A 13,200-nucleotide genomic window follows, 5' to 3' on the forward strand; every position below is an offset into this window, starting at 1 on the left:
AAAGGAAAAGTCACACACAATATAGCTGAATTCTAACCATAAGTGTTTAAGCATTTTAATATCAATATTGAGTGATATTAATTTGTATAAGTGGCATATGTTATTATTTTCTCTTTAGTGCATAAAAATATCTTTCATTATCATTTTTAGTTAGTGCAAGACTAAATCATTTCATTATGTATTTTTAATCTAATTATCACTAATAAATAGTGCACTAAATCATTCCATTATGTATTTTTAACATAATTATCACTAATATGTGGTGCACTAAATCATAATGGTGTACTAAATGATGATAATGATGGCATTCCATTATTTTTTCCATCTTTGTATGATTTTCTCTCCTATAAATAGAGAGCTCTTCTTTGTTTTGAAATGTAAGATAAGAGAAGAAAAAAATAATTGAGAGAATTAAGTTTGTCTAAAAAGAGAGTTCTTATTAGTTGAAGGGAGGTGTTCTTTGTGTGGAGCTTTAAACTCAACTCTTGTCCAGAGTTTGTTGAGTTACATTTTGTGATAAGGCTGTTGTATCCTGGAGGGGACAAGTCAAGAGGACTACTGGTGGACCAGTGAAACGATTTACTGCAGTGGGCTTGAATCTCCTTAAAGAGAGCGAGATATCCGCGCCTCAGCCAAGAAGTGAAGTTAATTTCTTTATTTTATTTTTCAATTGTAATTTGTAATCTTGTAATTTCACCAACAATTTTAAGGAGATACAATATGGCTACAATTGAAAAATTCGCGGATATCAAGATGGGAGATCTAAACAAGCCATTTCGATTCAATGGTAATCATTTCAAGAGATGGAAGAAACTTACTCTAGTGCAAAGAAAATATGGAAAGCATTGTAGAGTAAATATGATACCGAAGAAGCTGGAGCGAAAAAATATGCTGCTAGTCGATTTTTTCGTTTTCAAATGGTGGATGAAAAATCAGTGATAGACCAAGCTCAAGATTTTATAATGATCGTTGGAGAGCTCAGGTCCGAGAAAGTCAAAATTGGAGACAACTCTATTGTTTGTGGCATAATAGACAAACTTCCACCTTCATGGAAGGAGTTTCAAAAAACTATGCGCCACAAACAAAAGGAAACCTCTCTTGAAATTTTGATCATGAAAATCCGCATGGAAGAGGAGGCAAGGGGCCAAGATGCACTTTTACAAAATGAAGAAAGCAACATCACAACGAAGGTAAATTTAGTTACTTCAAAATATGCTACTCCTGAATCCAACAAAAATACCTCTTTGAACCCTAAGAAGAAAAAGTTCAAGAAAAATAATGGTAGACTTCCCCAAAAAAATAATGGTGAAAATAGCCAACCACAAAATCAACAAGTTTATGATAAAGGACTGTGCTTTGTCTGTGGCAAGAGTGGGCATATTGCTCGATTTTGCAGATACCGGAAACGTGGTCCTATACCTCAGGCAAACGTTATCGAAGAGCATTTTGTGGCAATGATTACAGACATAAACATGGTTGAAAATATTGATGGATGGTAGGCTGATTCTGGTGCAAACCGTCATGTCTGTTATGACAAAGATTGGTTTAAAAAATATACTCCTTTTGGAGAGCCCAAAACCATCATGCTCGATGATTCTCATACTACTCAAGTGCTTGGAATGGGAGATGTCGAATTTCTTTTACCTCTGGAAGGGTATTAACTTTGAAAGATGTACTTTATACTCCTTCCATGAGAAAAAACTTGATGTCTAGTTTTCTTTTTAATAAAGCAGGTTTTAAACAAATTATTGAATTTGATCAATATATAATTGTGAAAAAGGGTATTTTTGTGGGAAAGGGGTATGTTTGTGATGGGATGTTTAAACTGAATGTTGAAATGAATAAAATTTCTACTTCTGTTTACATGCTTTCTTCTACTAATTTTTGGCATGCTCGTTTGTGTCATATTAATGATCGTTATGTTGGAATCATGAGTAGTTTAGGATTAATTCCAGTGATTAAAAAGAATTTTGAAAAGTGTGAAGCTTGTAGTAAAGCAAAAATCACTAAAAGGCCTCATATTAAAGTTGAAAGAAAAACTGATTTATTAGAATTAGTTCACACTGACATTTGTGAACTTGGAGGAATTTTAACTCGTGGAGGAAATAGATATTTTATCACTTTCATTGATGATTTTTAAAAATAAACGTGATGCTTTTGAAAATTTAAATTTTTTCTCCATGAGGTTGAAAATCAGTTTGAAAAGAAAATAAAAAGAATTAGAAGTGATAAAGGTCTTGAATATGAGTCAAATTAGTTTAATTCTTTTGTTAGATCAGTGGGAATAATTCATGAAACTACTCCTCCTTATTCTCCTTCATCTAATGGTGTAGCGGAAAGAAAAAATAGAACTTTGGTTGAATTGACTAATACCATGCTTATTGAGTCAAATACACCTTTGAATTTTTGGGGTGGAGCTATTTTGAGTGCGTGTTATGTGTTAAATCGAGTGCCTCATAAAAAGACTAAACTAACACCTTTTGAGTTATGGAAAGGTCACAAGCCAAGTTTGGAATATCTAAGAGTTTGGGGTTGTCTCGACTTTGTGAGGCTAATGGATCCCAAAGTTACAAAATTGGGTAAGAAAGTTGCTACTTGTGCTTTACTTGGTTATGCTTCAAATAGTACAGCCTATAGATTTTTTAATCTTGAAGATAATATTGTAATAGAATCAGGTGATGCTATTTTTCATGAAAATAAATTTCCTTTTGATTCTAAAAATAGTGGGGGTCAAAGAATTGAACAAAATATTTTATCACTACCTAGTTCTTCTTCCATTTTAAAAAAATAAAGAAATTGATGATTTTGAATTAAAAAAAAGTAAAAGAGCTAGAGTAGAAAAAGATTTTGATCCTGATTTTTATGTTTTTAATGTTGGAGATGACCCTTTCACTTTACAAGAAGTTTTATCTTTACATGATTCTATTTTTTGGAAAGAGGCTGTAAATGATGAAATGGAATTACTAATTTCTAATAAAACTTGGAAGTTAGTTGACTTACCACCAGGTTGTAAAACAATTGGTTGCAAATGGGTCTTACAAAAAAAGTTAAACCCGGATGGATCTATCGATAAATATAAGGCAAGACTAGTTGCTAAAGGATTTAAGCAACTAGAAGGCCTAGAATTTTTTGATACTTTTTCTCCGGTTACAAGAATTACATCCATTAGATTTTTAATTGCTATGGCTGCAATTTTTGATTTGCATATTCATCAAATGGATGTAAAAAGTGTTTTTTTAAATGAAGACCTTAATGAAGAAATCTATATGGAACAACCTGAGGGTTTTGTTGAAGCAGGCCAAGAAAGCAAAGTATGTAAACTTACTAAATTCATATATGGCTTGAAACAGGCACCAAAGCAATGGCATGAAAAGTTTGATTCTTGCATGATTGAAAATGATTTTAAAATAAATGAGTGTGATAAGTGCATATATCATAAGTCTTGGAATAATACACATGTTGTTATTTGCCTATATGTTGATGATTTATTGATCTTTGGCTCAAATATGAATGTTATTGATAATACTAAGAACATTCTTAGAAGCCATTTTGATATGAAAGATCTTGGTGAGGCAAATTTTATTCTGGGAATAAAATTTACTAGAACATGTGATGGAATTTTCCTTGACCAGTCACATTATGTTGAGAAAATTTTAAAAAAATATAACTTTCTTGATTGCAAGCATGTTTTAACTCCTTTTGATTCAAGTGTACACTTGTTTCCTGTTCAAAGTGAAATTGATGTGATAAATCAAAAGGAATATGCTAGCGTAATTGGAAGTTTGAGATATGTGACTGATTGCACTAGGCCTGATATTGCATATGCAGTAGGAGTACTTAGCAGGTTTACTAGCAAGCCAGGTAATGAACATTGGCATGCTATAACAAGAGTTATGAGATATTTAATTGGAACAAAAACTTGTGGTTTGTTCTATAAAAAATATCCTGCTGTACTTGAAGGCTTTTCTGATGCAGATTGGAACACTCCAGCAGGTGATTCCTGTTCTACCACTGGTTACATTTTTACATTGGGTGGTAGTGTTGTTTGTTGGAAATCAAAAAAAATAAACTATAATTGCTAACTCTATCATGGAAGCTGAACTAATTGCTTTAGCTTCAGCTAGTGAGGAAGCGAATTGGTTAAGAGATTTATTATTTCAAATACCTTATTTTGAAAAATTAATTCCTCCAATTTTAATTCATTGTGATAGCACTGCAGCAATTGGTAGAGTTCAAAATCGTTATTACAATGGTAAATCCAGACCTATAAGGAGGAAACACAGTAATGTAAGATCGTATTTGACAAGTGGTACCATTAATGTTGATTATATCAAATCTTGTGAAAATCTTGCAGATCCTCTTACTAAGGTCTTAACAAGAGAAAAGGTCTGGAGCACATCGAGGGGGATGGATTGAAGCCTATAAATCCATGAGTCATATATGAGGAAACCCAACTTGGAGACTAGAGATCCTATAACCAGGTTCAATGGGAAAAACGAATCATATGATGACTTGTTGTGAAAAAATGCACTATTTTTTATTCCCTCCCTATGATGTGAGTGCATTATTTCCTGTAGTGAATTGTGGAGGTTGAGTTTAAAAAACTCTTAATGAAAATCTGTAGCCCGTATGGGTGGAGTGTTAAACTTACAGGAGCACTCTCGACAGATTTCACCTATGTGAGTATGGAAGTAGGCCGCTTCCTATGAGAATTGGGCTTATTCTCAAAAGCACTCATAAAACCGGGATAGCACAAGGCCGTAATGTGCTGGCTTATAAAGCTCATGACAACACCTTGATTACTATGTGTGAGCAGTAATATTTTATGTTCCTTAAGCAGTCATAGTTCAACTCTGAGACCACGACGACTCTGGAGTAAAAGTTATTGTTTCACTAAGTGGAGGTTCAATGCAGAGCACACCTTCATTATGTATAGTAATCTTCCTTCAGCTGATAAACTCTCTTATATAATATTAAAATGAGTGGGGGATTGTAAGTGTTTAAGCATTTTAATATCAATATTGAGTGATATTAATTTGCATAAGTGGCATATGTTATTATTCTCTCTTTAGTGCATAAAAATGTCTTTCATTATCATCTTTAGTTAGTGCAAGACTAAATCATTTCATTATGTATTTTTAATCTAATTATTACTAATAAGTGGTGCACTAAATCATTCCATTATGTATTTTTAACATAATTATCACTAATAAGTGGTGCACTAAATCATAATGGTGCACTAAATCATAATGGTGTACTAAATGATGATAATGATGACATTCCATTATTTTTTCATCTTTGTATGATTTTCTCTCCTATAAATAGAGAGGTCTTCTTTGTTTTGAAATGTAAGATAAGAGAAGAAGAAAATAATTGAGAGAATTAAGTTTGTCTAAAAAGAGAGTTCTTATTAGTTGAAGGAAAGTGTTCTTTGTGTGGAGCTTTAAACTCAACTCTTGTCCAGAGTTTGTTGAGTTACATTTTGTGATAAGGTTGTTGTATCCTGGAGGGGACAAGTCAAGAGGACTACTGGTGGACCAGTGAAACGATTTACTGCAGTGGAATTGAATCTCCTTAAAGAGAGCGAGATATCCGCGCCTCAGCCAAGAAGTGAAGTTAATTTCTTCATTTTATTTTTCAATTGTAATTTGTAATCTTGTAATTTCACCAACACTAACTGCTACGACCAAGCCACTGTAGAGGAACATACAACAACAATAACAACCCAGTGAAATCTCACATCGTGGGGTCTGGGAAGGGTAAAGTGTACGCAGACCTGACTCCTACCAATGTAGGACGGCTGTTTCCGAAAGACCCTCGGCTCAATAGAAGCATAGAAAAAGGTCAGACAAGAATATTAACAGTAGATAAGTAGATAACGAAATAATCAAAGTACAAAAAATAGTAGGTATTATTAGATAATAACATAAATACCATAAATCAGAGTACAAGAAATCATAGTGCATTAATACGCCTACGGATAAGGGGGAATAATGTCACTATGTACTAGCCTTTTATCCTAATGTGTGTCCTCCACACCCTCTTATTTAAGGTCATGTCCTCGGTAAGTCGTAAATGCGTCATGTCCTGTCTGATGGGATGGGGGAGGGGTTGGGGTTGGGGTGGGTGGGGTTGGAGAAGACGACGGCGGGGTGGGTGGTGTTGGAAGATAGGGTGATTGGGTCGGCGTTAATAGTTGTTAATTTTTATTTTTTTAAAAAAATATTATTTGGATTTAAAAATGTCACGTGTCATCAAGAGATTGGTCATTTTTTTATTTAAGTCATTATTTGATAATTATTTTGATATATATATATGTCACGTGTCTTTATTTAATTCGCTGCTTTTGACACGTCAGACGAGTGCATTACACACACTTAATATATTTTGGTGATTGTCAAAAAAGTATCAAAATGACACATCGGAGCCTTACTTGAGATGTCTAAAATGAACAAAGCCTAGTTGAGGTGTCTAAGTGAAAATTGGTGCCAACTTTAGGGGTCACCAATGGATTTCGCCAACTTTGATATATATATATTCAAAAAAATTAAGGATCAAAATCGAATATTTATGAGTTTGAATTTGGGTTTTATTGTAACTTGCTTGATGTATTTCGAAATTTATTACAATTTTTCCTCTGTTTTAATTTAGGAAGAAATATATGAGTATTATGGAACTTAAGAGAAAAAGAAATATTTTTATTGTAATATTGTTGTTTTACTTTGTTCGTATGTGTTAGTTCTTGCACTTTAATTACTATCGGTTGTTTTTTATTGAGCCGACAATTTATCAAAAACAATCATTCTACACTTTATATCCTTCTCAAACTTCGCTTTGTGGAATTACACTAAATATGTTATTGGTGGTGGATTAACAATTATCCCATTTAAGGATAAAATGTGGAGTTTAAAATTGAATAGTTATAACTAAATATATTGGTATTCTTTTTTGGAAGCAACTATACAGAGAAAAGGTCATATAAAATAGAACTCCAGAGAGTTTATATTTATTTAATAAAAAATTGAAGCCAAACTATTTATGGTTGTGCTTGTATAGTATTTCTTAAAGAAGAGCAGATTTGTATTATAGCCTGCAAGAACTTCTATTGGAACCCCCTTCACCGCATGCTAAAAAAGTTAGTGAGACATGTACAACAGTATTCCTCTAAGCCAAAAAAGATTAATTCTAATAGTTATGAATACTGATAAAATAAAAATAAACTATGAAAGATTAGAATGTACAGAATAAGCAATAGATTACTCAGAAGAAGTTAATTTGGTTTCATCCAAGTACCACTCACCAAACAAAATAAGAAAATATTTGTGTCAGTGACTCATTTTAAGTATCATCTTTTGGTGATTTGAAATGGTGGAACTCCTCAAGTGCCTGCTAGGCAACTGTTATAGTAAAATGGTAAAACCGAGAGTTGCGCAATATTAGGAGACAGGCTGAACCCAAAGCTCTATTTTTGAACTTCTAAACGAAAGCCAAATTTGTATTAATAGATTACAAAGCGAGAGAAAAAATTTGTTTGTCACTAATCAATAAAGCTTGGTAACCCCGGTTCTCAAAACCGAAAAAACAAAATGCATACTCTCCTTCAATTTCTGCATTTTCCTCCTTGGTACAAAAATGAAAGCTCAAAATAAATTAAGCGCAACTAATACTAGAGAACATAGCAAGGTAGCTTACTCCAGCTTTATCCTGTCAATATCAGTCATGATCCCTTCAAGCTGAAAAAGAAATGCACGTTGCATGATTATGTGGCAAGATAAAATGAATGAAAACCATGGCTGAAAATGCTTATACAAGAATTACCTTCACAATCTGACGCAAAAAGTAGTCACCATACTTCTTGGCCGACTTAGATTCTACTACACGGATCATGTCCTGGAATAAAAAACATCGTCAATCACTTTTTTCAGAATGTATGACAGTATTTACCCCCTCGGGTGAGAAGAAATAGCACAGGAGATATCAGGCCATATTGGATTCTACATGTATTATTTGCACCCAAGGCTACGGGAAAGACTATTCCAAAAGTTAAATGGCATCGACACCAGCAAAACAATCAATCAGAGATGCCCACATAAGTGTTTGCATCTCTTGGGAACGACAACAAAGGTAGACGCCGAAAAACAGATTAGTATTGACAATTCCAGAACTACTAGAACAAGGCATTATTTTGAATATGATTCAACATGATTAACGGCCGTAAAACCCCAGCCACATTACCTAGATTATGTTAAATAAACAATATTGTTGGCCACCTATTACCCAATGGAGAAAAGATTAAATGAATAAAATAACAAGAATTTTACATAATGTGTTTCTTACTTCATCAATGTAGAAGTCCACATCGGCATTAGAAATTATCTTGCCATCAGAATCGACAGCATGTGTTTTGTGCTTGTATGTCATCAAAATTGTCCTGTGTAACATTGAATTCAGTATATAAGCCCACAAAATCACAGATCAAAGCTGAGAATTTGCACAACAACAAACCACTAAATGCATAAGATGTTTGAGACCTTAAAATGGGTTCATCCACTTCCATGTAATTTGCAAGCTTCCCCAAGGAGATTGTTGAATACCCTTTCAAAAAGGACCTAACACCGGCCAATAATTGTTGCTGCTTCACTTCATAAAGAAATAGCTTCAACTGTAGCCTATAGGCATCCTGAAGAAGACCACACAATTAATTTAACAGCAATGCCCTAGCTGAGTAAAACCTGAAGAAAATATCTGACGTGGTTGGAGCATACAAAGCCATCATTCTGTGGTAGTTCAAATGTGCGGTCAAGAAATGACAAACATGGAGCAATAGTACACATGAAATACACAAGGATACTTTTTATTGGGGATTGGAGTAAATTGGATGTAATCAAAGCAAACATGTCTAACAATGAATGAACATTTGCATGAAGGATTGAGGAGAACAATCTGTATCTTTAAACTAAGCTTGCAAGTGGGATAAAAAGGCCCAGAAATTAAGTCCAGTTAAAATAGGTACCTGGTTGTAATTTACAAGAGGCTCCTCAAAACTTGGAGCTGAGGGAGTAATGAACTTAGGGCACGCATATGAAAAGAGCTCGTCATAGAGTGCAAATGCCTCTTCATCAAATCTTTGCATTCTCGCCATCTTCTCACCATACTTCTCCCTTAATTGAGAATTCACAGTTTCTTCAACTAATTTCACTTGAGGGCACAGTGACAAAGATATAGCCAACAGGGCATACATCTGCTCATTTTTCTTCAGTATCTGCTCGTACTGGGGTGACTTCTGGTGATACTGCTTTGTCTTATAAATATATAGAAGGATTTTGTTAAATTCATGGGTAGCTTCTACATACCTGTAAGACGGTGAATCCATTTTCCAGATTAGAGGACACAAAACTACTCTGCTAAAGCCAAACTAATACAACTAGAACTTTGAGCCCTTGGAGATTGGTCAGGTGGCTCCTTGTTGATTGAAGATCCCCCCCCCCCCAACAGAATGAAATCTAATCATCTGATCAAGAAAACTAAAAGATCATCCAACTGCCACTGTTATTACAAATTGACTGTAAAGCAGCAATATTAAACAATATCTTACCTCAACAAAGATTGAGTGGTTAACTAATAAGCAACATTGCCAATATATGTTCTCCAATTCTAGAAAAATACCATTACCTAACCGTTGAGTTAAAAGAAAAGTGCATACTACTCTCTAATAGACAGTGAGTGAAGTTGCAAATTATATTACTGATGTTATTTGCCTCAACTGTACATTTTCTTCAGCTCCCAATGACAAAAGACAACAGTCATTCTTCAAAAATTCAGCTAATTCCTTTAATTTGATTATAACATTACATACCAGCACTTATGTGCAAAAATGAAAGGAATGCATATTTTAACTTTTAAGATATCCAGTTAGTATTTTCTTAACTAAATAAAAGTGTGAAACAAATGCAAGAGTTGGGACAAAATAATTACCAACTTACCTCCTCAACATAAGATTAGCAAAACCGTAATGATATATTGTGGCTATGTGGCTCCCAATAACACTGGTGTAAACACCCTGTTGAGTTATGTCAATTGGACGTAAGCACTTCAGGCCAGTATGATAATCACCCAACAGACAATGAACTCTGAGCAAGCCTATCATGCTGAAATAGCCCAAAACCTTCAAGACATTACTTCCACCATTGTAATCATACCCATCAGTAGCAGTAAACTCTTCAAGACCTTCCTTTTCCCTCTCCAAGATTTGGATTATCGTGGATTTCTCCACAAGGGCTTGTAAGAAGTTGAGGACGCCGTAGACGTTCCAAGCCTAATAAACATCATTATTAAAAAGATTTTTTAGACAAGAAGATCATAAATGGTTTATGCCATTTATGAATTATAATAAAGACATATATTGTAAAAGCAATCATCTAAGATGTCCAAGTCAGGCTTTGGCAGCCAATCCAGTCTCTTCACCTATGGCCACTTTGCACTGTAATGATTAATATCCATCATTACCATAACTTTCACCCATCATTAAAGCCAATATAGCATTTGCCCATTCATGCATGAATACCATATGTCAATGTATGACCTTAGATACAAGCTACGAGCAGTTCAAACAGAACTACGGAATGCGTGACCTTAGTTATAGCTAAAAGGAAACTATTACTCAAATGTAACATATCGATGCCCTGGATAATAAACTGCAAACCAGAAAAAAGACGCCACAGAACAATGCTTTTCAAACACAAATACCAGATAAAAAATGCCAGAGAACAATGTTGCAGGATGTACGGTTAAAAAAATAAAGCTACAGGATGCAGCTACTGCATTATAAAATATGCACATACGCTAAGAGATGTACGTCATAACCAATAATAATTCAAGTGAACACAGATCACCACACAGTCAATGTTGTAATATTCAAACATTTTTCCTAGTTTTATCTAAAACCAAGTTATCACCAAAGTTAAAAGAGACATTACGCAAACAAAAATGAAAAGAAAGAAAAAAGGTTGTAAAGATCTTTAAAATTAAAATAGAGAAATAACTGAACAAATTTCAAAAGTATATTTCAGATAGGTTATAACTAGGAAAATATTAATAGGTTAAACTAAAGGGAAGAAGAAAATGCATGGTAATCTGTCAGCTATACCTGGTCGTACTGCTTCAGCAATGCAATCTCCTCCGCAGTTTTGCTCTTCATCTTTGCACGATATTGACAGAACGCCTGGAATTGGTATACAAACTCGTCTACCATGTCCCACAACCACTGGTTTGGCAATTGCATGTTAACCACACCATGCAGCACCACCTACAGCAATGCACAGTCTACATGTGAAACTCTAGAATTATTTTTACGAGGCCAATAAATGACAGCCGTTGTTCCACAGTGTCAAGCTTAGCATACTAGCTACCAAAATCTATACAGTAACTGAAGTGCATTGTTAAATAAATAAAATACACTCATCCTGCAAGACCCACATAGTACTGCCCCAACTTTGTTGATTTAACAAATAGATGCTATGGCTTCGCAAAAAGGAGAGGTTACATATATAATCAGAAGAAACGAGAAGAGAAGAGAGTGGAGAGATTGATTTATACAGTTCTCACAATCTTAACAGTTCTCACAGTACAAACACTCTGACATCACTATGCAAAGAAATTTTTTATATAATACTTGCTCATAAGCTGCAAATTAAGAACCCCAAGAGCTACTACAGTAACAAACAATCTACTCTGAATATCAACAATTTTGATAAAAATGATTATTTTAGACTTATAGAGTAAGGTTTATAATCACAGGTCTAGTCTTAGGGGGAACTTATGTCATCGTCTCACTCTATTTAGGTTGTTTTTCTATACGGAGAATGTGTATGATTTACATAGCTTAGGTCAAATACAATGTGTGCAGTGCCAGTACCAATTTCTAGAATATATATATATATATATATATATAAGAAGAATATTCTAAACACAGAGAACTTCACGCATTCAGCATAATGATAACATGTCTACAAGCTTTACAATATATCTATACTTATTCTAGAAAAGAACTACTTATATTGAAGAATATCATGCTAGAAAATTGATTCATTGTCAATAAAAATAATTTAGTCACCAATATCAATCAAAAATTATGTTTGAACTCCAAATATAAATCAACTATTTGCAATCGCATCACAATACTAGGGCAAAATTGTATAGACTTGATAGGAATCTAAGAGAACATCTAGTGTTAGAGAACCCTCAATTATGGAGAATTGGAATAAAAGGAGCAAATTGAACAACTTGGATATTGAGAATTGAAGCTTAGTAGTTTTAATGAGCTCACTGAATAACAGATCAAAAAATGGATAAAAAGGCGACATATTTAAAAACCTGGAAAAGGCTGCAATAATTATCCCAAGAATCAATCCGTTGTCTAAGAGTAGGAGAAAGCCTAGCATACAAATGACGGAACCACATTTCACGGTAAAGCAAGCAGAAAACATGGTCATTATCAACGTAAGGTGCAACGGCGTCAACGGAAGGCCAAGGTGTTTCCTTAAACATACGCTCACTCAATGTCTGAAAAGAGGACTCATACATCTGGTGAATCTCGTAAACATTCTTCTCCCTTATGTGCCTATACAGATGAACCACGAACGATTTTACGGAATCTGGCACGAAATTCGGGTCGTAAGCGGCTGCATCAGTTTGTTGTGGGTACCCTCCCTCTTCGTACTCGTAGGAAGCTGCCATTATTGAACTTCAACTCTGAAAATTGAAAATCGAGGATTTGGGTTTAGGGCAGAACTGATTAACAGTGGTGAAGAAGGGATGGTAGCAGAAGGTTTTGGCTGTTATTGACCTAAGGAATCTAGTGGAGAAGATGGGCTTTAAGGTCTTTGGGCTTTTGGAAATATTTGCGGCCTGCTCTTGGTGGGGGAATTTAGCCACTTTAGTTACTTGTTATCAAACACTAGCCACATTTTAAAAGCTAACACATGTTGAAAAAGTAGATAAAGTAGATGTCACTCATTTTGACAGTAGAATCATGCGTTTTGCACTGTAGTACGTCATTTTTTCTGTGTAATTTTCCTATAAAAGGGCATCAGATTTGCAGAAAAATATACACTGAATTCTCTCAACTCTCTCTCTTTCTCTTACTATTTCTACTTCTTATAAATTTGTTACGTCAATTTATTTCATAACACGTTATCAGCA

General features: G+C 34.3%; 1 protein-coding gene across 1 annotated transcript; it reads right to left on the reverse strand.

Annotated features, from left to right (window-relative positions):
- Nucleotides 1-7,436: 7,436 nt before the first annotated feature.
- Nucleotides 7,437-12,861, reverse strand: LOC129889435 (uncharacterized). Its single transcript, XM_055964723.1, has 8 exons — nucleotides 12,373-12,861; nucleotides 11,147-11,305; nucleotides 9,984-10,315; nucleotides 9,014-9,353; nucleotides 8,532-8,680; nucleotides 8,338-8,431; nucleotides 7,819-7,890; nucleotides 7,437-7,733 (listed from the first exon to the last, which is right to left on the reverse strand). Exons 1-8 carry the CDS (start codon nucleotides 12,733-12,735, stop codon nucleotides 7,689-7,691), a joined length of 1,554 nt encoding a protein of 517 aa, XP_055820698.1. The 5' UTR covers nucleotides 12,736-12,861; the 3' UTR covers nucleotides 7,437-7,688.
- Between the last annotated feature and the right edge of the window lie 339 nt (nucleotides 12,862-13,200).

This window comes from Solanum dulcamara, chromosome 5, assembly GCF_947179165.1.
Source record: "Solanum dulcamara chromosome 5, daSolDulc1.2, whole genome shotgun sequence".
In the NCBI taxonomy this organism is placed as follows: domain Eukaryota; kingdom Viridiplantae; phylum Streptophyta; class Magnoliopsida; order Solanales; family Solanaceae; genus Solanum; species Solanum dulcamara.

Coding starts and splice junctions, on each gene's coding strand:
- LOC129889435 (XM_055964723.1), bottom strand. CDS start 12,735: ATGGCAGCTTCCTACGAGTACGAAGAGGGAGGGTACCCACAACAAACT. Junction 9,354..9,983: donor GCTAATCTTATGTTGAGGAG/GTAAGTTGGTAA, acceptor ACCGTCTTACAG/GTATGTAGAAGCTACCCATG. Junction 8,681..9,013: donor CTCTTGTAAATTACAACCAG/GTACCTATTTTA, acceptor GGTCTTCTTCAG/GATGCCTATAGGCTACAGTT.